The following is a 26,733-nucleotide window of genomic DNA, read 5'->3' on the forward strand; positions in this document are numbered from 1 at the left end:
TCCAGGTGAGCTAGCCCATCTTGTCTGTGTTGCCAGCAAAAGTACAACATTTGTATAGAACACTGAATTAGTTGCCTCTTACTGCTGTTTTTAAAAAATGCCCTAAACTTAGTGGCTTAAAACACATGAATTTGAGCCAGGCATAGTGGCTCACACCTGTAATCCCAACACTTTGGGAGGCTGAGGGGGGAGGATCGCTTGAGAACAGGAGTTTGAGACCAGCCTGAGCAACATAACAAATACCCCGTCTCTACAAAAATAAATAAATAAATTAGCCAGGTACAGTGGTGTACACCTGTAGTTCCAGCTAGTTGGGAGGCTGAGGCAGGAGGATCACTTGAGCAAGGGAGATCAAGGTTGCAGTGAGCCATGATTGTGCCACTGCATTCAGCCTGGGTGACAGAGCAAGACCCTCTCTCAAAATTACTTTTGTACCAACCAAAAAAAAAAAACAATATATATGTTTCCTCACCTTTTCAAGCTCCTTGAGGCTGTCCAAATTTCTTGGCCTATGGCCCCTTACTCCTTCTTCAAAGCCAACAGCATAGCATTTTCCAGCCCCTCTCTCTACTTCCAACATCACATCACCTCCTCCAACCCTAACCCTCCTGCCTCTGTCTTATAAGTACTCTTGTCCTTACAAGCACAGTGGCTCATGCCTGTAATCACAGCACTTTGGGAGGCTGAGGTGGGAGGATTGCTTGAGACCGGAAATTTGAGACCAGCCTGCGGAACCTAGTGAGACTCCCATCTCTTAAAAAAAAAAAAAAAAAAAAAAAAAAGCTAGGCGTGATGGCACAAACCTGTGGTCCCAGCTACTCAGGAGACTAAGGCTGGAGAATCCCTTGAGCCCAGGAATTGGAGACTGCAGTGAGCTATAATGGCACCCCTGCCCTCCAGTTTGGGTGACAGAGCGAGACACTGTTTCTGAAAAAACATGGTTTAGAATCATGGGTTGGAAGGCTACCTATTGGGTTCTATGCTCACTACCTAGGTGATGGGATCACTCATACACCAAGCCTCAGCAACATGCAATTTACCCATGTAAAAACCCATGCATGTATCTCCTAGAACCTAAAGTAAAAGTGGAGAAAAAAATTTATTAATTAATTCAATTAAAAATTAAAATTAAGAGGGAAAAGACCCTTGTGATGACATCAGGCCAATCCAGGTAATGCAGAATAATCCTCTCATCTCTAGAGCCTTAACCATGTGTGCTTCAGAGGGAGCACAGCTGTGCCAAAACCTGGACTTTGAACTGTTGGCCTCCAGAACTGGAAGAGAAGAAACTTCTGTTGTTTTAAGACATCTAGTTGTGGTCACTTGTTATGGCAGCCCTTGGAAACCAACACACCCGCACATGGCGTGTTTAACACAGGCTGATACAACCTTAAGAAAGGAATGGATGTGGTCATCAGCAATCTCCAATACCTACAGCAAATGGGAAAACAGGGAAGGACCAGAGGTGTAGTTAAAGCAAAAAGCCATAGGTCATTAGGAGGTGATGCTCAAACTGGGCAAGGAAAAAGGAGTTTGGAGTTAGGAACACGACAGATCTGTCTGGACAAGGATCCAGATCTCTCCTGGGGGAAGGAGGGGCAACTAGGACTGTTTTTGTTTCTGTGGGGGGTTTGCGTGCCACCCCAAACTCTCAGGTGTCTTCTTGGGATGTATTCATGCAAGGACAAAAGATGGAAAAGATGCCAGGCCACGAGCTGGAGGGCAGTTGGGAGAGAAAGGGTAGGGGGCCCAGTATAGGCAGGAAAGGAAGCCTCGGATGGACTTACAGGGGCCACTCACACTTGGGGTCTTCCTTCCTTCCCCAGCCAGCACCACTCTTCACGACCCCAGGCCATCTTCTGGATAAGTTCATCAAAGAGTTTCTTCAGCCCAACAAATTCTTCCTAGAGCAGATCGATAGTGCTGTTGACATCATCTGTACATTCCTTAAAGAAAATTGCTTCCGACAATCAACTGCCAAGATCCAGATTGTCCAGGTGAGCACTAGCCTTTCTCATGTCTTGTTGGAATGATGGAACATTGGGCATTCCTGGAAGGGAGCTAAGTGTGCATTGTAGCTCTCCAGGATCCATATACCTTCAGAAACGAGGAAGGGAAGCGGGAGTTAAGGGAACTAGGACACTAGTTTTCAGTGGGGGCTGTGGATAGACTGCCTAGGTCGTTAACAACACAACTTGGATTCTGTATTGTTTTTCTTGGAGCTGCTGGCCATCCTTGGGGCTCTTGGGCATGGAGACACATCACTCCCGTCTCTGCCTCTGTCATCACACCTTTTCTTCTGTGTCAACCTCCTTCTCTTCTTTTCTAAGAACACTTGTCATTGGATTTAGGACGCAGCCTGATCCAGAATGATCTCATCTCCAGATCCTTAACTCAGTTACATCTGCAAAGACCCTTTTTCCAGATAAGGGCACATCCACAGACCCCCAGAGGATGTATTTTTACAGGTCCACCATTGAACCCACTGCAGATTCTAAGGAGCTTAGAATCTCCTTCTCCTTTGAGTGACTGGAGCCCAACTTGCCCCATCAGCTGAGCTAGAGATTCAGAGGCTTCGGTCATCCTTGTCTGTGGCTCAAAGGCCATGGGGCTGACATGTTTCTCTCTGTTTACTGGTCACAAGACCAGATAAACGTGTTCCCATGGTCACAAGAAGGGAGAGAGGAAAATGTTATTATGTCTGCGTAAACGTCTTTGGTGATGCCAGAACAAATCTGTACATCTAGAGAGAGGCACCAATAGCCCCAGGGCAATGAGTGAACTGTCTCATTGAAGGTCACTGGAGTGAAAACAGGACTGAGTTTCTGATCAGTGTTAGAATTGTCAAAGCATGTGCTTTCTCCTCTCCTTCCTGAGACCCCATTCACATGATATAGTCAGTGAAAAAGAAAAGGTATATGACACATTAAAGAAGAAAAAAGAGCCATGGGCAGATAAGACATTGCTTTCCATCTTCCCGGAGTTGGTTGAAGGTTTCTCTGCTAAGGCCAGAGGAAGGTGACACCTAGAGATTATGAGGAGGGGGCTATAGTCTGAGAGGAGCTGCTGAAGCCCAACTCTTAAAGACAAAGGTGGGCTGCATGAATGAAGGGGACTGGAACAGGGATGAATTGGGGATCTGCATACAGGAAATAGAACACAACCTTTCCTCACCTCCTTAACCCATATAATCAGGCATTTAACACCCATGGATAAAATAAAACATTTTTCTCTACAGAAACTAAATGGAGGAGAAGGAACAGGAAGGGAAGGGAGAAGCCTTAATGGCAGAGACATAAATAGCCCACAAAGCCTAAAATGCCTACTATCTGGCCCTTTGCAGAAAGTTTACGAACCCGGTGCTCCCCAGACCTGCAGCAGAAAACACACATCAAAGAACAGATGAGCACTTTCACCATAATGGTTGCATTCCACTCGATTTGTTTGGTTACAGGAATCCAAATAAAGCTAAATATGTCTTTAGACAAAATCTTTAGGAAATTGACCTGAGAAGCAGGTAACTTGTAACTAGCCCATCAGTTGTTTGTGTATGAAAGGCAGGAAAATAATTGCCTTTGGAACTGTATGATTTAATAACTGCATTATCTACTAGTTTGTAAAACAAAACCCTTTGCTTTGGACTCAGCCCTCACTGGACCCTAACGCAGAACTTGGCCTTGGAAACCACATCAGTTAGCCCAACTGGTGCCAGCCCATGGGGGCAGGGGACTCCTCGGTCTAGGAAATTCTGGATCTCAACCTTCCTTTCTTCCTTAGGGAGGATCAACCGCCAAAGGCACCGCTCTGAAGACTGGCTCTGATGCCAACCTCGTCGTGTTCCATAACTCGCTGAAAAGCTACACCTCCCAAAAAAACGAGCGGTACAGAATCATCAAGGAAATCCATGAACAGCTGGAAACCTTTTGGAGGGAGAAGAAGGAGGAGCTTGAGGTCAGCTTTGAGCCTCCCATGTGGAAGGCTCCCAGGGTGCTGAGTTTCTCTCTGAAATCCAAAGTCCTCAACGAAAGTGTCAGCTTTGATGTGCTTCCTGCCTTTAATGCTCTGGGTAAGGCTCCCCAGACTTTAGCTTCTGGAGGAAGAAGATTCTGGATCCTGGAAGTTATAGTGGACAGAGGGTGGAAGGAGAGCCACGGGACTCAATGATGGGCTGTGAAAGCATGTGCTACTCATGGGTTCCTGGCCCCAGCAAGTGGCATTAATCGTGGCAGTAATACTTTACACTTGTATACGATTTTGGTCCCACTTCTTATTTCCAAGCATGGTGGTGTGTGCCTGTAATCCCAGCTACTCGGGGAGGCTGAGGCAGGAGAATTGCTTGAACCCGGGAGACGGAGGTGGCAGTGCGAGATTGCACCACCGCACTCCAGCCTGGGTAACAGAGTGAGGCTCTGTCTGAAAACAAACAAACAAACACACAAACAAAACCAGTAGTTGGGCTGGGCATAGAGGCTCACACCTCTAATCCCAGTACCTTGAGAGGCCAAGACAGGAAGACTGCTTGACCCAGGAGTTTGAGACCAGCCTGGGCAACATAGTGAGACTTTGTCCCAAAAATAAATAAATAAATAAATAAACAAACAAAATTAGCCAGGCATGGTGGTACACGGCACACGCCTATAGTCCCAGATGCCCAGGAGGCTGAGGTGGCAGGATTGCTTGAGCCCAGGAGAGCGAGGCTGCAGTGAGCTGTGATCATGCCACTGCATTCCAATCTGGGCAACAGAGCAAAACACTGTCTCAAAAAAAGCAAAAAAACAAAAACAAACAAAAAACAAGAAGCAGTGCACCAGATTTAGCCCCAGGGGCCATAGTTCACAAACTCCAGATCAGTGTTGTCCCAAAGATCTTTCTGTGATCATGAAAATGTTCTATGTCTGGGTTCTACAACTACTGAGAGCTTGACATGTGGCTACAGCAACTGAGGAACTAAATTTTTAATTTTCATTCCCTTTAATGAATGTGAGTGCAAATGGCCACATTGGCTGGTGGCTGCTCTGTTAGTGTAAGTCTAGATGATACTTTAATAATACCACCGGCACCCATGTAGACCACATAATTTTTTACATAGCTCATTATTCTGGAGATGCTCCCTATATCTTAGACATCAGTCTTTCAAATACACTAACACTATTCAAAGTAATTTCCCAGAATTAAATCGTATTTGTCAAAAATGTTTTGCAATCTGTTATTTACTGTGCATATTAAAGCAGGATGTCAATCTCTCCCTCATGGCAGGTCAGCTGAGCTCTGGCTCCACACCCAGCCCTGAGGTTTATGCAGGGCTCCTTGATCTGTATAAATCCTCAGACTTCCCGGGAGGAGAGTTTTCTACCTGTTTCACGGTGCTGCAGCAAAACTTCATTCGCTCCCGGCCCACCAAACTGAAGGACTTAATTCGCCTGGTGAAGCACTGGTACAAAGAGGTAAGGACGGTCCTTGTTCTGACCATGGGGTTATTATTTTTACCAGTAAGCCATGAACATTGAGCCCTGTTGCCCACAATCTCCCATGCTGAGGGCTGAGCCACTTTGGAGAATCTTCCCACTGGGTATCTTTATGACCTTCCCATCACTAACCCTATTCATTTGGGTCAGGCGTTGATGGCTTCTGGCCACCAAAGCTGCTACGTGTGATTTACTTTGCCCTCGCACTAGCCAAAGAATTCTGCAGGAATCCAAGTGACCTTGCCTACAGAGGGTGGGTGGAAGCTGGGATTTACACGCCCACACGTTGCCAGTGGGGCTTTTCTGCTTCCCGGCGCACACACTGTCTCTCAGAAGGCAGGTTGAAGCTGTAGGTGGAACCAGGGCTGCATTTTCTATATTGGTCAGTCTCCCCGCACTTGCACACAAGGTAGCTTCTGAATATTCTCGTGACAGTAAACATCAAGCACATACCACCTCTTCCTGAGATGCCTCCTCTCTGTGACCAGCTCCCTGAAACGTGAAACCAAGACCAAACTCTGTGGTTTTCATCCCGGAAAATCAGAGAGCTGGCATGGCATGTCAGAAGACTCGGGGCTGTGACATGACCTTGAGTGAGTCACTCCACTTCCCGCAGCCTCAAAGTCTTCATCTAAAATGCAGGTCGTGCTGCCTGGGTTGTGGCGAAGATTAGGAATGATGTGGGTGAATGCCTGGGCCCATAGTTGGCATGCAGTGGGTTTCTAGTCAACCGTAGCTGTATTATTGTCCTAGGAAGGCATATATGGTCAAAGGCACAACAAAGAAACTCAGGTGTGCTGCCTACCAGCTACCAGGTGGACTCCTGTAAGGCTATGAAGTTTAGATATCCAAGCTGCAGAGTGTGAGCACACCAGCATGACATCGTGACTCAGTTGCCCTGCTGTGGTCCCTGTGTGGCTCTCACTGAGCTCCTAGGCTAACCAGTTCATCTGATGTTCCCACTCTTCCCTAGTGTAAAAGGAAACTGAAGCCAAAGGGGTCTTTGCCCCCAAAGTATGCCTTGGAGCTGCTCACCGTCTATGCCTGGGAGCAGGGGAGTGGAGCGCCAGATTTTGACACTGCAGAAGGTTTCCGGACAGTCCTGGAGCTGGTCACACAATATCGGCAGCTCTGCATCTTCTGGAAGGTCAATTACAACTTTGAAGATGAGACCGTGAGGAAGTTCCTACTGAGCCAGTTGCAGAAAACCAGGTGCCCTCACCCTAGCCCCATCCTTTTCTTAACCTGACTCCCTTGAACACTGTCTCGGCGACCTGGATTTTCCTCTGCTGGGGTCACGATTCATTCCTTGTGTGAGAGGGGGAAAGTGCTAGCCAACAGAACTTCTCACAGTCTCTGGGGATAAAACCTAAGGAGGCAGGAGAAAATGCTGTTCAGAAAAAAATACAGAAGGAAGGTTCAAGATATCAGGTCCCTGAGTTGCTTTCATCTAAGAGGTGTTAGAGTTGGAAGTGTGTCCCTGAGAAGTAATGCTATCATTCACAGGCCAATTTATCCTGCAGGGTTTTTACTGGATTAGGGTTTATCTCCTCTTTCAGACCTTCAAGAATAGTAAGAAACCGTATCCATCTGCTTAGGGCCACCAGCAAGGGACAAAAACAATGGAAACCAGAGGAAAGGAAAGAGAAAATAAAGGAGCACTGAAAAAGAATAGAGAAGTAAGAGAGAAGGAGACCCCTGGTGGGTTGCCTACCCTGGGTTCTTGGCAACATTATATTTGATTAAATTATGTATCATATTTTAGCTGACATAGCAAGGAGGAGAAATTTAGATTATGCCTTCATTATGTCTTCATAAGTATAGCAATTAACAGCTTTCAAAACACTTTTGGCAAATACCATGTAATTCTAGGAAGTTACTTTGGTTTTGGTTTTGGTTTTTGAAGACAGAGCCTCACTCTGTCACCCAGGCTGGAATGCAGTGGCACAATCTCGGCTCACTGCAACCTCTGCCTTCCAGGTTCAAGCTGATTCTCCTGCCTCAGCCTTCCAAGTAGCTGTGACTACAGGTGCCCGCCACCATGCCCAGCTAATTTTTGTATTTTTAGTAGAGATGGGGTTTCTCCATGTTGGCCAGGATGTTCTCGAACTCCTGGTGCTCAAGTGATTCTCCCACTTCAGCTTCCCGAAGTGCTGGGATTACAGGCATGAGCCACTGCACGCGGCCTCTAGGAAGTTACGTTGAACCCTATTAGTAAATTTGAGTTGCTGACATCTAAGCTATAAGAATGCATTGCCTTATTGCTGAAAGTATTATAGGATGGACCCCAAATTCTGAAGTCACTGGTTTTCGGAATCTCCTAATGCCTTCTAACCTCTTATTCAGGCCTGTGATCTTGGACCCAGCCGAACCCACTGGCGATGTGGGTGGAGGGGACCGTTGGTGTTGGCATCTTCTGGCAAAAGAAGCAAAGGAATGGTCATACTCTCTCTGCTTCAAGGATGAGACTGGAAACCCAATATCACCCTGGAAAGTGCCGGTAAAAGTCATCTAAAGGAGGCGTTGTCTGGAAATAGCCCTGTAACAGGCTTGAATCAAAGAACTTTGCCTACTGTAGCAACTTGAAATTAACTCAGCCACAAATAACAGAAAACCCAGCTCACAGGAGCTTAAACAACTGGTCAGCACCCTAAGCCCCCACTACAAGTGATCCTCAGGCAGGTAACCCCGGATTCATGCACTGTAGGGTGCTGAGCAGCATCCCTAATCTCTACCCAGTAGATACCACTAGCCTTCCTCTCCAGCGACAACCAAAATCTTCAGACATTGTCAAACGTTCCCCTGGGTTCACAGATCTTTCTGCCTTTGGCTTTTGGCTCCACCCTCTTTAGCTGTTGATTTGAGTACTCATGGCCCTGAAAGCGGCCACTGTACCTCCAGATGGCAAGTTCGCTTTCCAGGAAGCAAGAAGGAAAAGATACCCAAGGGTCAAGAACACAGTGATTTTATTAGAAGCTTTATCCAGCAAATTATCTTCCATTTCATTGCTCGGAAATGTCACGTGGTTACCTATAATTTGAAGGTGGCTACAAAGATGACTGTGGACGTGGGTTGCACTGGCCACCCAAGGATGTCTGCCACACCTCTCAAAAGCCCTCCCTACCTACCAAGATATACCTGGTATATTCCGCCAGGATATCCTTCCTCCAGGTATTTTCTTTAAAGCAGGATTTCTCAACTTTGATACTTCCTCACATTTAGTGCTACTCTTTGTTTGAAGGCTGTCCTGTGCATTGTAGGATGTTGGCAGCATCTCTGGCCTCTACCCACTAGACACTACCCAGTTGTGACAATTAAAAGTGTCTTGAGACTTTATCATTTGTCTTCTGCCCTAGGTGAGAACCCTTGCAGTAGAGGAACCCTACACCCCAACCCTGAGTGGAATGTAGGGAAGAGGTGGCCAAGCCAACCATGGAGTTAGCTCTAATTATTAAGATCTGCATTATAAATAAGTACCAAAAAATTGTCTCTGGCAATAGTTACCTTCCCAGATACAGGTGCCCCCTTTTTTCCCCCTAACTCTTTTAAGCAATGGTTGTAACTGTTAGGAGACATTGCTCTCCCACGTATATGTTTTTCTTTTTAGACAATGCAGACGCTAGGAAGTTGTAGAGCTAGGATCCATCCTATTGTCAATGAGATGTTCTCATCCAGAAGTCATAGAATCCTGAATAACAACTCTAGAAGAAACTTCTAGAGGTCATCTGGCAATCACTGTCAAAGACTCGGCTCACCATGAGAAAGAGTCACTCATATCCATTCTTCTTTTGATGGTCCCTACTCCTCCTTCCCTTGCTTCTTGGACTCCTTGAAATCAATCAAGACTGCAAGCCCTTTCATAAAGTCTTGCCTTGCTGAACTCCCTCTCTGCAGGCTGCCTGCCTTTAAAAATAGTTGCTCTCATCCACTTTGTGTGCATCATATTTCTGTCAACTTGTATTTTTTCTTGCATTTTTCCAATTAGCTCCTCCTTTTTCCTTCTAGTCTAAAAAAGGAATCCTTTGTGTCTTCAAAGCAAAGCCCTTTACTTGCCCCTTGGTTCTCCTAACTCTGTGATCTTGCTCTCGGAGCTTCCAACTCATCCACGTCCTGTCTGTTTCCTCTGCATACAAAACCCTTCCTGCCCCTGCTGACACAGAGGTCTTCTATGCCAGCAGCCAGTCAACCCTTTCATTAGACCTTCAAGCTCTCCAAAGGCTCAGATTATAACTGTTGCCATATATATATGAGGCTGTTGTCTTTTCCTTCTGAGCCTGCCTTTCTCCCCCAACCCAGGAGTATCCTCTAGCCAAATCAAAAGACTTTTTCTTTGGGCTTTAGCCTTAAAGATACTTGAAGGTCTAAGTGATTTAACCTCACATACACTCATTTAAAGTTTTATCACTGCTGCATATACCAGTTGTGATATAATAAAGAATGTGTCTGGCTTTTGTGCCTAGTTCCTAGCACACAGCTTCAAAAACTCTACTGTTTCCTGATAGGAGTGTCTTTTGCACTCATAACAAGACCTTTTCACCCATCCCTTGGTTTATGCTAACAAGGTTACCCATGGTGGACCCTTAGTTTCAAGGGAGGAGTTGACCAAGCCAGAAAGACCAAGCATGTGATTAGAGCATTAGAATTTTCAGTCCCATCCCATCCCCGATCTCCAAGGAGGTGATGGGGCTGGAAATTGAGTTCAGTTTTAACATGGCCAATGATTTAAGCAATGATGTCTATGTAAAGAAACCCCAATAAAAACTCTGGACAGTGAGGCTTGGGGAGCTTCCTGGTTGGTGAACATTCCAATGTACTAGGAAGGTAGAGCATCCTGATTCCACAGGGACGAAGGCTCCTGAGCTCTGGACCCTTCCAGTGCTTGCTACCATACATATTGCTTTATCTGGCTCTTCATTTGTATTCTTTATAATAAAATGGTGATTGTAAGTAGAGCATTTTTCTGAGTTCTGTGAGTCATTCTGTAAATTATCAAAACTGAAGGAAAATCATGGAAACTCCCAAGTTTGTAACCAAGTCGGACAGAGGTGTAGGTAGCCTGGGGACCCCATGTATGGCTGGAGTCTGAAAGAAGGGTGGACTTGGTGACGACCTTGCTCTTTAAATTGTGGAATCTACACAAATTCCAGATAATCAGTGCCAGACTTGACTTAAATTGCAGGACAGTCAGCTGGTGTCACAGATTAGGTGTTGGAATGCACCACTACTCTTGTCCAGGACGCAGGCAAAAGAAGTATATATGAAGATGTCGAAAAATGGAGGAATACAGGAAACAAGCATGAGAAGAAAAAGCAAGAATAATTTTAGAAAGTTTTTTAAATAATAAAAAACATTTAATGAAAGAATGACCACTTTAATTACACATCTACTCAATCTACAACTATTACCGGGGCCTTCTGGATACCCAAACTTGCACTAGATACATAGGAAGGAAACAAGGAAGAGGAAACTGTAAGACGCTGCCCCCATCCTCATGGGGCTTGGCTGGAGGAACTGGAACACATAGCCCTAAATCCCTTAAAGAAAAATGAAGGGCCGGGCTTGGTGGCTCATACCGGTAGTCCCAGCACTTTGGGAGGCCGAGGCAGGCAGATCACTTGAGATCAGGAGTTTGAGACCAGCCTGGCCTACATGATGAAACTCCACCTCTACTAAAACTACAAAAAATTAGCTGGGCTTGGTGGCGGGTGCCTGTAATCCCAGCTACCCAGGAGGCTGAGGCAGGAGAATTACTTGAGCCTGGGAGGCGGAGGTTGCAGTGAGCCAAGATTTCACCACTGTACTCCAGCCTGGGCAACAAAGCGAGACTCCATCTCAAAAAAAAAAAAAAAGAAACAAAAGAAAAATGAAGGGCAGTTTACAACACGTGCCAAGTGAGATGTATATGATGAGAAAGACCATAAAGAACAAGGTGAGCTGCTCAAAGCCACACAAAGACAGAACGGGACCATTTCAGTCTTTCTCATCAATGTCTTCTCAGCACTCAGGAGACATTTAAATTCATTAAGAGCAAAGAGAATAAAAAGTTCACAGTAATCGAGAAACATGAAGTCATGGGTCACTACTGGAAGTAGCTAGGGCACCAACCCTTTCTCAGAAAATTGGCAACAAATGGCCCTGAATAGGCAATAATTAAACCCAGCCTTTCTTATACAAATTGTATTTCGGTATTAAAAGAGCAGCCATAACTGATGAGGAAATTTTATTCTTTTTTTATGGAAGAATTCCATTTAATACATGTTTAAAAGATGACAAATTAGAAACATCATCATTTTGTAGCCGTAATAGGTTTCTTGCCCAATGCACACAGCAAGTCAATTGACTGAGACACCAGGTTGCAACAGACAAAGAGGTTTAGTTGTAGGCCTGCCAAATGCAGAGATAGGGAGAAACCTCAAATCTGCCTCCCTGAAGAGTTGGGGGCTAGGATTTTTAAGGGTTTGGGAGTGGGCCAAAGTGTGGAGATCGTTGATTGGTTGAAGAGTGCAGCGTGAAGTCACGGGACAGGGAGAGGAAGAAACTGTGTTCTCATAGTACTGCTGACTCAGTGCCTCTGTTGGGGTCTTCAAACTGGTTGCCATCAGCTGTTCTGTTGGAACTCAGGATCAGAAGAACATCTTAAGCAATTCTTAAACAGAAGCCTTATGATTTTGGCAGGGTCTAGCTGTGTCACCCAGGCTGGAGTGCAGCAGTGTGATCTTGGCTCACTGCAACCTCCATCTCCAGGCTCAAGTAATCCTCCTACCTCAGCCTTCTGAGTGCTGGGACTACAGGCACATACCACCACACCCAGCTAATTTTTGTATTTTTTTGTAGAGACTGGATTTCACCATGTTACTCAGGCTGGTCTTGAACGCCTGAGCTCAGATGATCTGCCTGCATCGGCTTCCCAAAGTGCTAGGATTACAGGTGTGAGTCACCACGCCTGGCCAAAAGCCTTATGATTCTAATGTCAGAGATCCCATAGGAACAATGGGGATGTAAATGGTCAGTATCTAGTGCTTCTGACGTTCAGTTACAAGGAAGCGGACCAAAGCGCAGCATGGTTAATGCTTAATTACAATAATATTTCTGTCCAGAATTCACTTTAACCCTATGAGGATGGCTTTAATTTTGCAACCTACGATGAAATAAATGATTTAGGCAGAGATTATCAATGGATGAAACCATTAGATGAAATGATGGGGAAGGCTATAATGGGGTGGGGAGATGTCACCTCCCAAATCCACAGGGTTTATTTTTATTTTTTTATTTTTTATGTTGAGACAGGGTCTCACTCTGTTACCCAGGCTGGAGTACAGTAGCACAATCATAGCTCATGGCAGCCTCAATCGCCCAGACTCAAATGATCCTCCCACCTCAACCTCCTGTGTAGCTGGGGCCATAGGTGCACACCAGAACACCTAGCTAATTTTTAAAATTTGTTTGTAGAGATGGGGTTTCACCATGTTGCCAGACTGGTCTCAAATTCCTGATCTCAAGCAATCCTCTCACCTCAGCCTCCCAAAGTGCTGGGATTACAGACATGAGCCACCGTTCCTGGTACCAAATCCACAGTTTAATCTCAGTGTTAGCAGGAGGAACAGCCAAACATGGTGGCCTCCAGGCATGAGACAGTACAGAGCACACAGCACAATCCATTACGTGTTCTTGCCAAATCGATTTTTTTAATTTGGGAGCAACATTGGCTACAAGAAACAAAAGCCATTGAGTTAGCAAATTCCAGAGAAAATGTATAGGCCAGACAGACTCCAAAGAAAGAGAACAACAAAATATGGAGAAACCAGGACAGAAATGTGGAAGGGTTCTCCTAACCACAAAAGGGAAACAAGCCAAGAACCTAACAAGAATCCAGTTAAGCAGAGTTCAAAGTCAAGACCCCAGACCTATAGTTCCACCCCAGTTACCCTAGCAACCAGGTCCCCACTTACATCAAAGGAAGGAAGCAATGACTAGATGCAGGACTACTCATGGCAAGTGGCCAATGGCCAAAGGGGCAGTTTAGGAAGAATTTGAGCGACCGACCACAAATAAGGTCACCAGTGGGGAGAGGTTGTGGATAAAAGGAGCCTGCATGCTGGAGGGCTTTGGCTGCTCTGACCTGAGGCTCCTCCAGCTGAACTTAGTCAGATCGCAGTAGGTAAGATGCTATCACTCCTCGGTTCCATTCGCTGGCACCAGTGCCCGGGATAATCCTTAGATGGGGAAAGGTGAGGAAGGAAGCTCTCCTTTGCCTTGTACTGCCCTATGTGAGTTGGGCTGGGTGCACTGGAGTGCTGTGTAGACCTGGAGGGAAGAATCTGGCAAGGAGAGCAGGATACGAGGATCCCAGCAACTCAGCCCAACCAAGAGGGTCCCATCCAAGCAACAGTGTCCGGCATGCTCATCTCGGATGGAGTTCCTCAAAGAGGTGCCATATCCAAGCCACCGTCCCTTGGTTGTAGGGCCAGGCTGGGAATTGCAGAGGGGAACTCGTCATGTTCCTGAGGGAATGGGGATGTGGGGCTCCAACTGGCGGGGCAGGGAGTTAGCAGCAGGAAAAGGAGAAAAGCTCAGTTTGCGGGCAGGGGTGCTTACGAAATAACATCCTTTGCCAAGGCTCAGCCAGGAGAAAAAGTCTCACAAAGGGCTTAACTGAAGCCCTGGCCAGAAGGGAAAAGATTCCACAGTTGAAAGAGCAATATAAAAAGGCCTTGGTGCACCTGGGTCCTGGTTGAGGGTCTTCAGGGTTCTTTAGGGCCCAAGGCCGATGGTGGCAGAGTCTACATAGAACTATGTTTTGTGGTGTTCTGGGGAAAACCTTTCGACTTGGCTGTGCTATTCAGTATGGCTGTATTGTGCTTTTGAATACGTTAGAGGTGTTGTCATGTGTTCTGGACCATCAATGGAGCCTGCCATTCAAAATTCAGATATTGTCTTTGCAGAAAATCTTAGTGTACATTTTTATGGCATCCAAAGAGGTGACACTGTGATTGCAAAAAGCCCAAATGATCCAAAATCAAATATTTGTAAAAGAGTAATCGGAAGGAGACCAAATCCTCACCACTAGTCCATCAGATTTCTTTAAAAGCCATAGTTATGTGCCAGTGGATCATGTTTGGTTAGAAGGTGATAATCTACAGAATTCTACAGATTCCAGATTCCAGGTACTATGGACCTATTCCATATGGACTAATAAGAGGACGAATCTTCTTTAAGATTTGGCCTCTGAGTGATTTTGAGTTTTTGCGTGCCAGTCCTAATGGCCACAGATTTTCTGATGATTGGTAAGCATTTATTCTTTTGACTTGATTATTGTCTCGTGTTCATGTGAATTTATTACTCCCATTGAAACCATGTAGTTACCAATAAACTATTTGCTATTCAGAAAAAAAAAAAAAAAAAGGCCTTTGGCCAGGCACGGTGGCTCACGCCTGTAATCGCAGCACTTTGGGAGGCTGAGGCAGGTGGATCACCTGAGGCCAGAAGTTCAAGACCAGCCTGGGCAACATGGTGAAACCCCGTCTCTACTAAAAATACAAAAAAAAAAAATTAGTCAGGCCTAGTGGCATGCCTGTAATCCCAGCTACCTGGGAGGCTGAGGCACGAGAATTGCTTGAACCCGGGAGGCAGAGGTTGCAGTGAGCCAAGATGGCACCACTGCACTCCAGCCTGGGGTGATAGATCGAGACTCCATCTCAAAGGAGGATTTGGCCAGGATGATGGCTAGGATAATGGAAGAATAGGGTGGCCAGCAGGTGACCACTATGAGCTCGAAGCTCAATTCCTTCTGACAGCAGGAAAGAAAATGCCACTAAACTCATGGGAGGCAAGAAGGCATACAGGAGAGCAGAGGAATAGCTCCCCAAAGATGTCCATATCCTAATCCCCAGAACCTGTGCATATGTTATCTTACGCAGCAAAGGGGCTTTGCAGATGTGACTAAGGTCATGGATCTTGAGATGGGCCGATGCACCTGGATTATGCAGGTGGGCCCAATCTATCATTTTGATGCAAAAGTAATTGCAGTTTTTGCCATTGAAAGCACCAACCTACTAATCACCTGAGTCCTTAGAAACAGAGGCCCTTTCCTAGCTGAAGGTAGAGAGATTCACTGGAGAAGAGGCAGGAGAGAGACCTGAGCTTCTGTCACTGGTTTGAAGATGAAGGGAGCCATGAATCAGGAAACATGGCACCCTCCAGAAGCTAAGAACAGCCCCAGCCAACATCCAGCATGCAGATAGGGCCCTCCACCCTGCAACCACATGGAACAGAATTCTGCCCACAAGAGTGAGTCTGGAAGCAGAGTCTCCCCAGAGCCTCCAGAAAGGAAGGCAGCCCAGCTGTCACCATGATTCCAGCCTGGCAGGGCTCAGAGCAATCACCCACATTGCTTGGTTTACGACCCCTTCCTGGCATCACCCCAACCTCTTGATTTCCTCATCACATCTCCTACTATTGACACTTATTTCTTGTCTCCCTCGTATAAGGACCCTTGTTATTACATCAAACCCACCAGCATAATCTCCCCCTGCTAAATTCTTAACTTAGTCATATCTGCAGAGTCCTTTATGACATATAAGGTAACATATTCACAGGTTCTGGGGATTAGGACATGGACATTTTGAGAAAGTAATTATTCAGTCTACCACACTGGGTATATTACTCTGTTCTCATGCTGCTATTAAAGACATATCTGAGACTGGGCTATTTATAAAGAAAAGCAGTTTGATTGACTCACCGTTCTGCATAGCTGGGGAGGTCTCAGGAAACTTACAACCATGGCAGAAGGCACCTCTTCGCAGGGCGGTAGGTGAGAGAATAAGTGCCGACGAGAGGAGGAAGCCCCTTATAAAACCATCAGGTCAGGCCAGGCGCGGTGGCTCATGCCTGTAATCCTAGCACTTTGGGAGGCCAAGGCAGGCAGATCATGAGATCAAGAGATCGAGACCATCCTGGCCAACATGGTGAAACCCTGTCTCTACTAAAAATACAAAAATTAGCTGGGCATGGTGGTGTGCACCTGTAATCCCAGCTACTCGGGAGGCAGAGGTAGGAGAATCAGTTGAACCCAGGAGGCGGAGATTGCAATGAGCTGAGATCGCACCACTGCACTGCAGCCTAGCAACAGAGCAAGATTCCAGAAAAAAAAAAGAAAAGAAAATCAGGTCTCATGAGAACTCACTCACTATCACGAGAACAGTGTGGGAAAAAACCAGCCCCATGATTCCATTATCTCCACCTGGTCCAGCCTTTGACACGTGCGGATTATTACAGCTCAAAGTGAGATCTGGATGGCAACACAGAGCCAAACCCTATCACTGGGCATTGGCAAACAGTCGATATTTAAACCATGACACCGGAGAGAGAATCTAGAAAGTGAGTGTAAACAGACAAGAACACGCCTGGGCTGGGCAGTGGTTTACACCTATAATCCCAGTGCTTTGGGAGGCTGAGGCAGGAGGATTGCTTGAGGTCGGGAGCTCAAGGCCGCAGTGAGCTCTGATCAACCCTCTGCACTCCAGCCTGGGCAGCAGAGCAAGACCCTGTCTCTAAAAAATAAAGAAAGGAAAGGAACAGCTCCAACGACTGAGACCTGGGGTTTCAATTGCCCCAACCTGTGTCAAACTCTCTTCAAAGACCTCCAAAGTCCCACCTGTTTCTCCTCTCCCCTGTCTTCCTCCCCCATCCATCCAGTCTGTGTGCACTGGAGAGGAAGACAAAGAAAACGGCAGCCCACTCCACAATCCCAGTGCCGGGAGGCCTGAAGCCACAATATGCTACAGCAAAAGTGCCTTAGAAAAAAATTTACAAAAAAATGACTGGGCATGGTGGCTCATGCCTGTAATCTCAGCACTTTGGGAGGCTGAGGCAGGTGGATCGCCTGAGGTCAGGAGTTCAAGACCAGCCTGGCCAACATGGCGAAACCCCGTCTCTACTAAAAATACAAAAATTATCCAGGCGTGGTGGCAGGCACCTATAATCCCAGGTACTCCAGAGGCTGAGGCAGGAGAATCACTTGAACCCAGGAGGTGGAGTTTGCAGTGAGCCAAGATCGTGCCACTGCACTGCAGCCTCCAACCTGGACGACAGAGCAAGACTCTGTCTCAAAAAAAAAAAAGAAAAGAAAAGAAAAGAAAAAAGAAAAACTTTACAAAAAAATAAAAATATAAATGCAGCCACAATACACCTGGAGCTCTGGGGATGTGGGGCTCCAGGGACACAGCTGCCACCCACAGCACACTGGGCAGGAACAGTCACGCCCAATTGCTGGGCTAACAGCCTCCTGGTGAATTAGGAATGAGGACTCGCCTTCATCTCTGCTTTGTCAAAATTCCTCCAGGAAATGAGTCAGATAAAATTCATCCCATTCTTGTTCCTCCATGCCCTGCCTCTTCCTTCACTGAGCAGTTTTTCTCCTGCAAACACAATGCTCATGTCAGAAAAAAAGAGACAGAACTACATCATTCAACACCTACTGATTAAATGCCAACTTCTGAACACTGACATGTGATGCTTCTGACATACTCTTGATAGATTCACATTGTACAGAGGGGGAAAGGGACTTGGCAGTTGCAGAACTGATTCAAGGCTGCAGAGCTTATAAGAGTTTGGAATTTGATCCAAGCTGGAATCTGATTCTTTCCTATGGCAGCTGTAACAAATTACCAGAAACTTAGTGGCTTAAAACAACACAAATATATATATTCTATTACAGTTCTGGAAGTCAGAAGTCTGAAATGGGCCTCCTCGGCCTTCAGTACCTCTAAGATTTGTGTCTAGCATGCTTTTCAGAGATCCACTGCCTATTTGCAGTGAAACCAAGGTATCAGTAGAGCTGCTTCCTTCTAGAGGCTCTAAGGGAGATCCATTCTTTGCCTCTTCCACCTTCTAGAGGCTACCTGCATTCCTCAGCTTACAGCTGCAATTGCTACAATCTCTGCCTCCATGGTCTCATTACTTTCTCCTTATACCTCTGACTTTGACCACCCTCCCTCCCAGCCCCACTGCTTCCCTCTTATAAGGACCCATTCCTAAGGTATATACCCAGTGAAAATATATATCTGATATGGCTCGGCTCTGTGTCCCCACCCAAATCTCATGTCGAATTGTAATCCCAGTGTTGGAGGTAGGGCCTGGTGGGAGGTGATAGATCACGCAGGTGTTTCCCATGAATGGTTAGCACCATCCCCTTGGTGCTCTTCTTGAGATAGTGAGTGAGTTCTTGAGAGATCTGGTTGTTTAAGAGTGTTTAGCACCTCCCCTGTCTTGCTCCTGCTCCCACCATGTGAGACATCCCACTTCCCTTTGCCTCCCACCACGATTGGAAGCTTCCTGAGGTCTCCCCAGAAGCAAAAGCTACTATGTTTCCTGTAAAGCCTGCAGAACCATGAGCCAATTAAACCTTTGTTCTTTATTAATTACCCAGTCTCAGGTATTCCTTTAGAGCAATACAAGAGTATATAAGAATACCTGAGACTGGGTAATTAATACAATATTTTTTAAAAATTTGCATTCACATGTTCATAGGAACTCTATTCACGACGACCAAAAACTAGAAACGACCCAAATGTCTCAACAACAGAGGAACAGAGAAATAAATTGTGGCAGAGACATGCAATGGAATACTACCTAGCAAAAGAGGAGGAACAAATACCAGTAACATGGAACAGCATGCATGAGTTTTGCAGGCTTAACACTGAGTACAGGAAGCCAGACACAAATGAGTGCAGGCAGCACAATTCCATTCACATGAAGTTCAAGAACAAGCAAACTACTTTCTGGTGATAGAAATTAGATGCTGATTACCGGACAGTGGTCGCGGAGCAGGTGGGGTAAGGTGGTTCTTTTAAGCACATTTTTAGCATTTGCTAATCTGTCCATTTGTGTTTCTGTACTTTTATGTATGTTTGCCGTATTTCACACAAGAAAAGTTAAAATTTTACATTTTCTTCATTACCTCTAAGATCTGTGTCTAGCATGCTTTTCAGAGAATCACTGCCTATTTGCATTTATCTTTCTAATACCACCTGCCCGTGTCCTTTGTCCACCTCTCTAGGTTGGTCTCCTTTTACCTAGATTTGCGCAAGCTCTTTCCACATTAAATAATCCAGCCTTTTTAACAAGTGCTGCAGGCATTTTCCTCTGGTGCTTTGTTTATACATTCCAGTCATTAAATTGTGTGATTTTTTTTCCTTTGAGTTTTATGTCATAGTTAGAAAGCTCTCCACTTCTGGGACTTCATTTGTTTTAGTTTTTACATTTTCATTTTTTATCTGAGATTTTCATGGTTTTGTCCAGAATATTTTAGTGTAAGAAATCACACGGAAATTCGGCTTTATTTTATTGCTAAGACCAGTAACCTTAACATCTTACCACTTTCTCACAGGTAAGTGGTGCTAGCTTTATCATACACCTAATTCCTTTTGTATTGGGCATGGTTTTGAACCTTCTCTTTTTTCTTTTTTTTTCAACAGAGTCTTGTTCTGTCACCCACACCGGAGTGCAGTGGTGCAATCTTGGCTCACTGCAACCTCTGCCTCCCGGGTTCAAGCAATTCTCCTGTCTCAGCCTCCTGAGTAGCTGGGATTACAGGTGCTTGCCACCACCCCCAGCTAACTTTTGTATTTTTAGTAGAGACAAGGTTGCATCATGTTGGCCAGGCTGGTCTCGAACTCCTGACCTCAGGTGATCCACCTGCCTCGGCCTCCCAAAATGCTGGAATTACAGGTGTGGGCCACCGCGCACGGCTCTGAACCTTCTTTTGTGTCACTCATACATCCACCACCCATTCCTGCACCAGGGTCTTCATGGAAGAAAACTCCAGCCAATTGAACTGTTATCCTGCTATAGAATGTGTCTTTCATACACACACACAGGGACTGACTCATGCTTCCTCTTTACCTGGAATATCTTTACCCCGTATCTTAGCAGACACATTCCCATATTTCAAGCATCATGGCAAATACCACCTCCTTTAAGTCTTTCTTAATCTTCTGAGTGATGTGCACTCTAGGGAAATCTAGCATCTTGGCTTTGGACATATTTCCAAAGACTATTGCCATGATTATTTCCAAAGACTACGTTGTTCTGTAGGAAGAGAGTTTTGGATCTACCAATGAATCAACTGACATCTCAATGGTTATTGAAGGGAAGTTCATCAGTCTGCAGGTAACCCATGCTGAGATAGAGCTAGAATGAGAACAAGAACTGACAGTTGTACAACTTTGCTGGTTGCTAAAGTATTAAAGTGTTGCATGATATGGTGTTTTGGTCCATCCTCACATTGCTATAAATAAATACTTGAGACTGGGTAAATTATAAGGAAAAGATGCTTAATTGGCTCACAGTTCTGCAAGCTGTACAGGAAGCACGGCAACATCTGCTTCTGGGGAGGCCTCAGGAAGCTTCCAATCATGGCGGAAGGCAAAGGGTGAACAGACACATCACATGGCGAAAGCAGGAGCAAGAGAGTGAGGGCAGGAGGTGCTACATACTTTTAAACAACCAGATTGCATGAGAACTCATGCACTATTGTGAGTGCAGTACCAAGGGGATTGGTGCCAAACCATTCATGAGAAATCCACCTCCATGATCCAATCACTGCCCACCAGGCCCCACCTCCAACACTGGAGATTACATTTCAATGTGAGATTTGGGTGGGGACACACATCCAAACTACCTCATATGCCATGGTGCATTTGCTCTAGATTGTAAGTTTCTTGAAAGTAGAAATGAAATACGTCTTTGTGGAGGCCAAAGCAGCTCCATCTCAGACACTAATCCACCATATGGGCTTCTGGTTAACCCCAGTTCCAAAAGGGCCCCTAAAATTTCCAGTTTATCTATTGTTCCTGTGGAAGAGCCAATACTTGCTATAAATCTTGCTCTCAGGTCAAACCACCTCGATGTTTTCTATGTCAATTGCCCTAAGCATCCCCTCTGAATCACCCTTTCCCTGTGGTATATAAGCCCTGGGTCTGGGAGTAATGGTGAAACTGCCTTTGCAAAAATTCTAACAGTGAGAAAATTATGACAGTGAAGAGATCTGACCTAACCAACTCCATCTTGCCTTTAACCTCCAAGCTTCCTTGTTCACTCCTGAGTGTAGGCTGAACTAACTTTGGGGAGGAATTTAGTTTAGAGTTTAGCTTTAAAACAAAGAGTTTTCTTCCCAAAAGAAACTCCCTCCTTGCTTAGAACTCAAACCACCTTTGTAAAACCAACACATTAACCACAAGATTAGAAATTGTAGCTCAGGAGTCGTGCAGCCAGAGGCCACAAAATTCCTAACCTGCCCAGTTGCGCCTAAGGATAATGTTACCATTGTAAGACCTCGGCCTGGTGTTCGAGATATTTTTCAGCCACTGAATTCTGATGGATCAGTTGGTCCCACCCAGACCAGTAAACTGCCTCATCTGGCCTTACGGCCCCCACCCAGAAACTGACGTGGTACAAGAAGACAGCTTCAACTCCCTGTGATTTCAGCCCCGAACCCACCAATCAACGTTCCTCATTTCCTATCCTCTGTCTGCCAAACTATCTTTTTTTTTTTTTTTTTTTTGGAGACAGAGTCTCACTCTGTTGCCCAGGCTGGAGTGCAGTGGCACAATCTTGGCTCACTGCAACCTCCACCTCCTGGGTTCAAGCGATTCTCCTGCCTCAGCCTCCTAAGCAGCTGAGATTACAGGCATGTACAACCATACTCGGCTAATTTTTTTATTTTATTGTTTTTAGTAGAGATGGGGTTTCACCATGTTGGTCAGGCTGCTCTTGAACTCCTGACCTCGTGATCCATCCACCTCGGCCTCCCAAAGTGCTGGCATTACAGGCGTGAGCCACCATGCCCAGCTTAAACCCTTAGCCTCTGAATTTTCAGGGAAGCTGATTTGAGTAATAATAAAACTCCAGTTTCCCGTTTAACTGTCTTTATGAATATTAAACTCTTTATTGCAATTCCCGTGTCTTGATAAATCGACTGTATCTAGGCAGTAGGCAGGAAGAACCCATTGGGCAGTCATAATAGCATGGGGATCCACCATCTGGTCTTCCCACTGCCCAAGACACAGGCATGGCTTCGGTTTGTAAGACGCTATTAAGTATTTTTTCCTAAGAAACTTGATTTACCAGCCTCTTTCTTTGGCCTCTCAGCTTCTTCCAACTTTTGGGGGTAGGTTTACATAGACCTGCCCACTGCAGAACGATCTTGTATTCATGTATTTAGTCACTGACGTCCAAGGAGGTTGATCAGCAGAAGGAACTTGGAATATCAGTAAACTATAATAATGTTATTTGCCTCCTGTCTCAAAATGCTAACTGAAAAAAAAAAAAAGCCAGATATTTGACTAGGTTCATTCATCCAAAACACGCCTAGTTATGATGTGCTTCTTTGAGTACAATGACCAAGTTGAGTCTTACCAGGTGAAATTTAATGGTGTCTATAATCCCCACTGTTCCAGCATCCCAGAAGTCCCTCTCTGTTTGACACTTAATACCACAAGCAGTTACCATTTCCCAAGCTCTCTGTGTGTGCTGGACACCTAGGAGACATTAGCTCCTTTAGTCCTCACAACAGCTCCCTGAGTTTCATACCCCCAGAGCAGAGCTCACAGAGGCCACGGGCATAGACTCTGAAGCAGGGCTGTCCAACAGGACTTTCTGCAATGATGAGAATGTTCCAGATCTACAATGTCCAACTCTGTACCGAACAGCCACATTGGCTACTGAGCATGTGAGATGTATGCCTGAGAAAATGAATTTTAAATTGTATTTAATTTTAATTAGTTTAAACTTAAATGGCCTCCAAATCTAAATCCCAGCGCTGCCACTTACTGAGTGGGCTTGGGCAAGGTACTGTACCTCACTAGCCTGGTTTTCCTTTCTGTTAAATGTCGTGAGCTGAATTGTGTCCACCCCACCTCCCCCTGCCAAATTCATATGTAAAAGACCTAACCCCCAGTACTTTTTTTTTTTTTTTTTTTTTTTTAAAGACAGAGTCTTGCTCTATTGCCCAGGTTGGAATGCAGTGGCATGATCTCAGTTCACTGCAACCTCCCGGGTTCACGCGATTCATTAAGTAGTGATGGTAAAGGAGGTCATGAGAAAGGGGAAGTCATGACATCAATACAATAAGACCAGTGTCTTTATAAGAAAAGGAGGCAATGCCAGGGGTACATGTACACAGAACACAGGAAGTGTGAGGATGCAGGAAGAAGGTGGCCATCTGCAAGCCAAGGAGAGAGGCCTCAGGAAAAACCAATCCTGCTGGCACCTTGACCTTGGACTTCCAGCTTCCAGAACTTTGAGAAAATAAATTTCTACTCTTTAAACCACCCAGTCTGTGATATTTTGCTATGGCAGCCCCAGCAAACTAATACAGTAAGATAAGAATTAAAGAATTGGCCAGTCATTTTGGTTTGCACCTGTAATCCCAGCACTTTGGCAAACTGACATCAGAGGATTGCTTGAGGTCAGGAGTTTGAGACCAACCTGAGCAATATAGTGAGATGAGACTCCCTTGTCTCTGCAAAAAACTTAGCCAGATGTGGTGGCATGCATCTGTAGTCCCAGCTACTCAGGAGGCTGAGGCAGGAGGATTGCTTGAGCCCAGGACTTCAAGGCTGCGGTGAGCTGTGATTGTGCCACTGCACTCCAGCCTGGATGACAGAGCAAGATTCTATCTTAAAAAAAAAAAAAAAAAAAAAAGTATAAGAACTGACTTCCAGGGATTGTCGTGAAAGTTAATTAACAGATATGCAAAGCACATGGCATAGTGCCCAGCACCTAGTAAGTGTTCACTAATAATCACTAATGTTATTATCATTACTGATGAGCAGGCTGAGCTCAGAGAAGAAGGAACTTGCCAAGGCCACAGAGCCAGAAAATAGGAGAACTAAGTCTCAAACTCGGTTCTATCTGATGCCACGGGACACTGTTCTGGTCTGCTACCTTCCTTCCTTCTTCCCCACCTGGAATAGGAGACCCCTAATCCCTATTTGGTGCAGATAGATGGCACACAGTGGGAAGAACACAAACCCACTGCTACCTTCCAAGTCTGTCTCTTCCCAGTAAGGAATCTTGGCATATGGATTCCACGTATTATCCTGGGCCCAGATAAAAAACTAAATGTCCTGGCCGGGTGCAGTGGCTCACGCCTGTAATCCCAACACTTTGGGAGGCCAAGGCGGGCAGATCACAAGGTCAGGAGATCGAGACCATCCTGGCAAACACGGTGAAACCCCATTTCTACTAAAAATACAAAAAATTAGCCAGGCGTGGTGGCGGGCGCCTGTATTCCCAGCTACTCAGGAGGCTGAGGCAGGAGAATGGCATGAACCCGGGAGGCGGAGGTTGCAGTGAGCCAAGATCGTGCCACTGCACTCCAGCCTGGGCGACAGAGCCAGACTTTGTCTCAAAAAAAAAAAAAAGAAAAAGAAAAAACCTAAGTGTCCTATCATGGAAGTCTCTTAAGGAACACCAGAAGACAGGAATGGAAACGTTCACTGGCTTAAACACCTGGTTCCTTGGCATTCCCAAAGATGAGACTAATGTCCCATTGATGCAGGACAGGTGAGTCCCAAAACTGGGGCTTAGCCCAGGAGGGTTCTTGGCTTCACGCAGGAAAGAATTTGAGGGCTAGCTAGTGGTATTAGCAACTTTTATTGAAGCAGCAGTGCACAGCAGCAGCAGAGGTCCTGCTCCTTGCAGAGTAAGGCTACCTCACAGGCGCTATGCCCAGAGTAGCAACTCAGGGGCAGTTCTGCAGTCACGTTTATGCCCATTTTTAATTATATGCAAATTAAGGGGCAGGTTATGCAGAAATTTTTAGAAAAAGAGGAGTAACTTCTGGGTTTTGGGGTCATTGCCTTAGAAAGGGATGGTAACTCCCAAGTGTTGCCGTGGCAATTGTAGACTGCAATGGCACAGGTGGGCATCTCTTACGGAAAGGTGCTTTTGCCTCTTCCCTGTTTCAGCTAGCCTTCAATCTGGTCTGGAGTCGGAGCCTGCCTCCAGCAACCAGTCCCGCCTCCTACCTTTCTACTGACTCCAGAGAGTGTCCGAACCTCTGGCTGTCTCATCGTGGTCAGTCAAGTTAGACACAACCATGCTTGTTTCTGTCAGGAATGCTCGAGTCCACCACATAACCAATTCCACTGCCAAAGCTGGGGTTGATTTCTGGCCAGGGGCCCCCAAAGACTTCTTATCCTCAGTTAACCTAAACACACTGTTTGGGCCACTCATACACAGAAATACTACCAAGAGAAATGAGGCATCTGCCAAAACCAGATTACTTCTTTTTATTTTTAAAATTAATTAATTAATTAATTTTTTGGAAATGGATTCTTACTCTGTCACTCAGGTTTGGAGTGCAGTGGTATGATCTTGGCTCATCACAACGTCCACCTCCCAGGTTCAAGCGATCCTCCCACCTCAGCCTCCCGAGTAGCTGGAATTACAGGCACGCACCACCATGCCTGACTAATTTTTGTATTTTTAGTAGAGACAGGGTTTCACCATGTTGGCCAGGCTGGTCTCTAACTCCTGACCTCAAGTGATCCACCCACCTCAGCCTCCCAAAGTGCTGGGATTACAGGTGGGAGCCATTGCGCCCAGCCAAAACCAGACTACTTCTTGCCACCACATAAGGCCATTCCTGAGAAGGAAGTAAGGAGCCTGCCCTCAAATGCTGCATAGCCTCTCCTCTCTGAGGGGGAGAACATTAGTACCTCCCAGGAAATCAAGCTTTAGACTAACACAATTCAGCAGGGCAGCCAATATGGTCATTGGAGCTGAAGAACTTCTCACCTGATGGGCCTCAATAATCAAGAAAGTGATTGGGTGCAGACAGGAATTCTGTCCCCACTCTGCCATGAAGAAACTTGGCCTCCATTTTTTAATTGGCAAAGACAAATTGTATATATTTATGATGTACACCATGATGTTTTCAAATATGTATACATCGTGGAAACCTAAATCAAACTATTTAACATAAGTATTACCATACATACTGATATGGTTTGGCTCTGTATCCCCACCCAAATCTCATGTCCAGTTATAATTCCTAATGTTGGGGGAGGGACCTGGTGGAAAGGGATTGGGTCATGGGGGAGGATTTCCCCTTGCTGTTCTTGTGACAGTGAATGAGTTCTCATGAGATCTGGTTGTCTGAAAGTGTGTAGCACATTCCCCTTCGCTGTCTGTCTCCTGCTCCACCATGGAAAGACATGCTTGCTTCCCCTTCGCCTTCTGCCATGATTGTAAGTTTCCTAAG

General features: G+C 45.6%; 2 protein-coding genes and 1 pseudogene across 2 annotated transcripts in view; all 3 read left to right on the forward strand.

The window, feature by feature from the left end:
• Positions 1-10,420, forward strand: part of OAS2 (2'-5'-oligoadenylate synthetase 2) — a 33,392-nt gene extending 22,972 nt beyond the window's left edge. The window contains exons 6-11 of the mRNA XM_077955291.1: positions 1,827-1,997; positions 3,778-4,066; positions 5,257-5,444; positions 6,439-6,677; positions 7,812-7,965; positions 9,073-10,420. Of these exons, the coding sequence (XP_077811417.1) occupies positions 1,827-1,997; positions 3,778-4,066; positions 5,257-5,444; positions 6,439-6,677; positions 7,812-7,965; positions 9,073-9,183 (1,152 nt within the window). The 3' untranslated portion in view covers positions 9,184-10,420. The remainder of the gene's footprint in view (positions 1-1,826; positions 1,998-3,777; positions 4,067-5,256; positions 5,445-6,438; positions 6,678-7,811; positions 7,966-9,072) is intronic.
• The window catches only part of CFAP73 (cilia and flagella associated protein 73), a 200,466-nt gene that overhangs the window by 46,265 nt on the left and 127,468 nt on the right, over positions 1-26,733 (forward strand). The window lies entirely within an intron of this gene.
• Positions 14,258-14,816, forward strand: LOC144333107 (mitochondrial inner membrane protease subunit 1 pseudogene; annotated as a pseudogene).

This window comes from Macaca mulatta, chromosome 11 (genome assembly GCF_049350105.2).
Source record: "Macaca mulatta isolate MMU2019108-1 chromosome 11, T2T-MMU8v2.0, whole genome shotgun sequence".
Lineage (NCBI taxonomy): Eukaryota > Metazoa > Chordata > Mammalia > Primates > Cercopithecidae > Macaca > Macaca mulatta.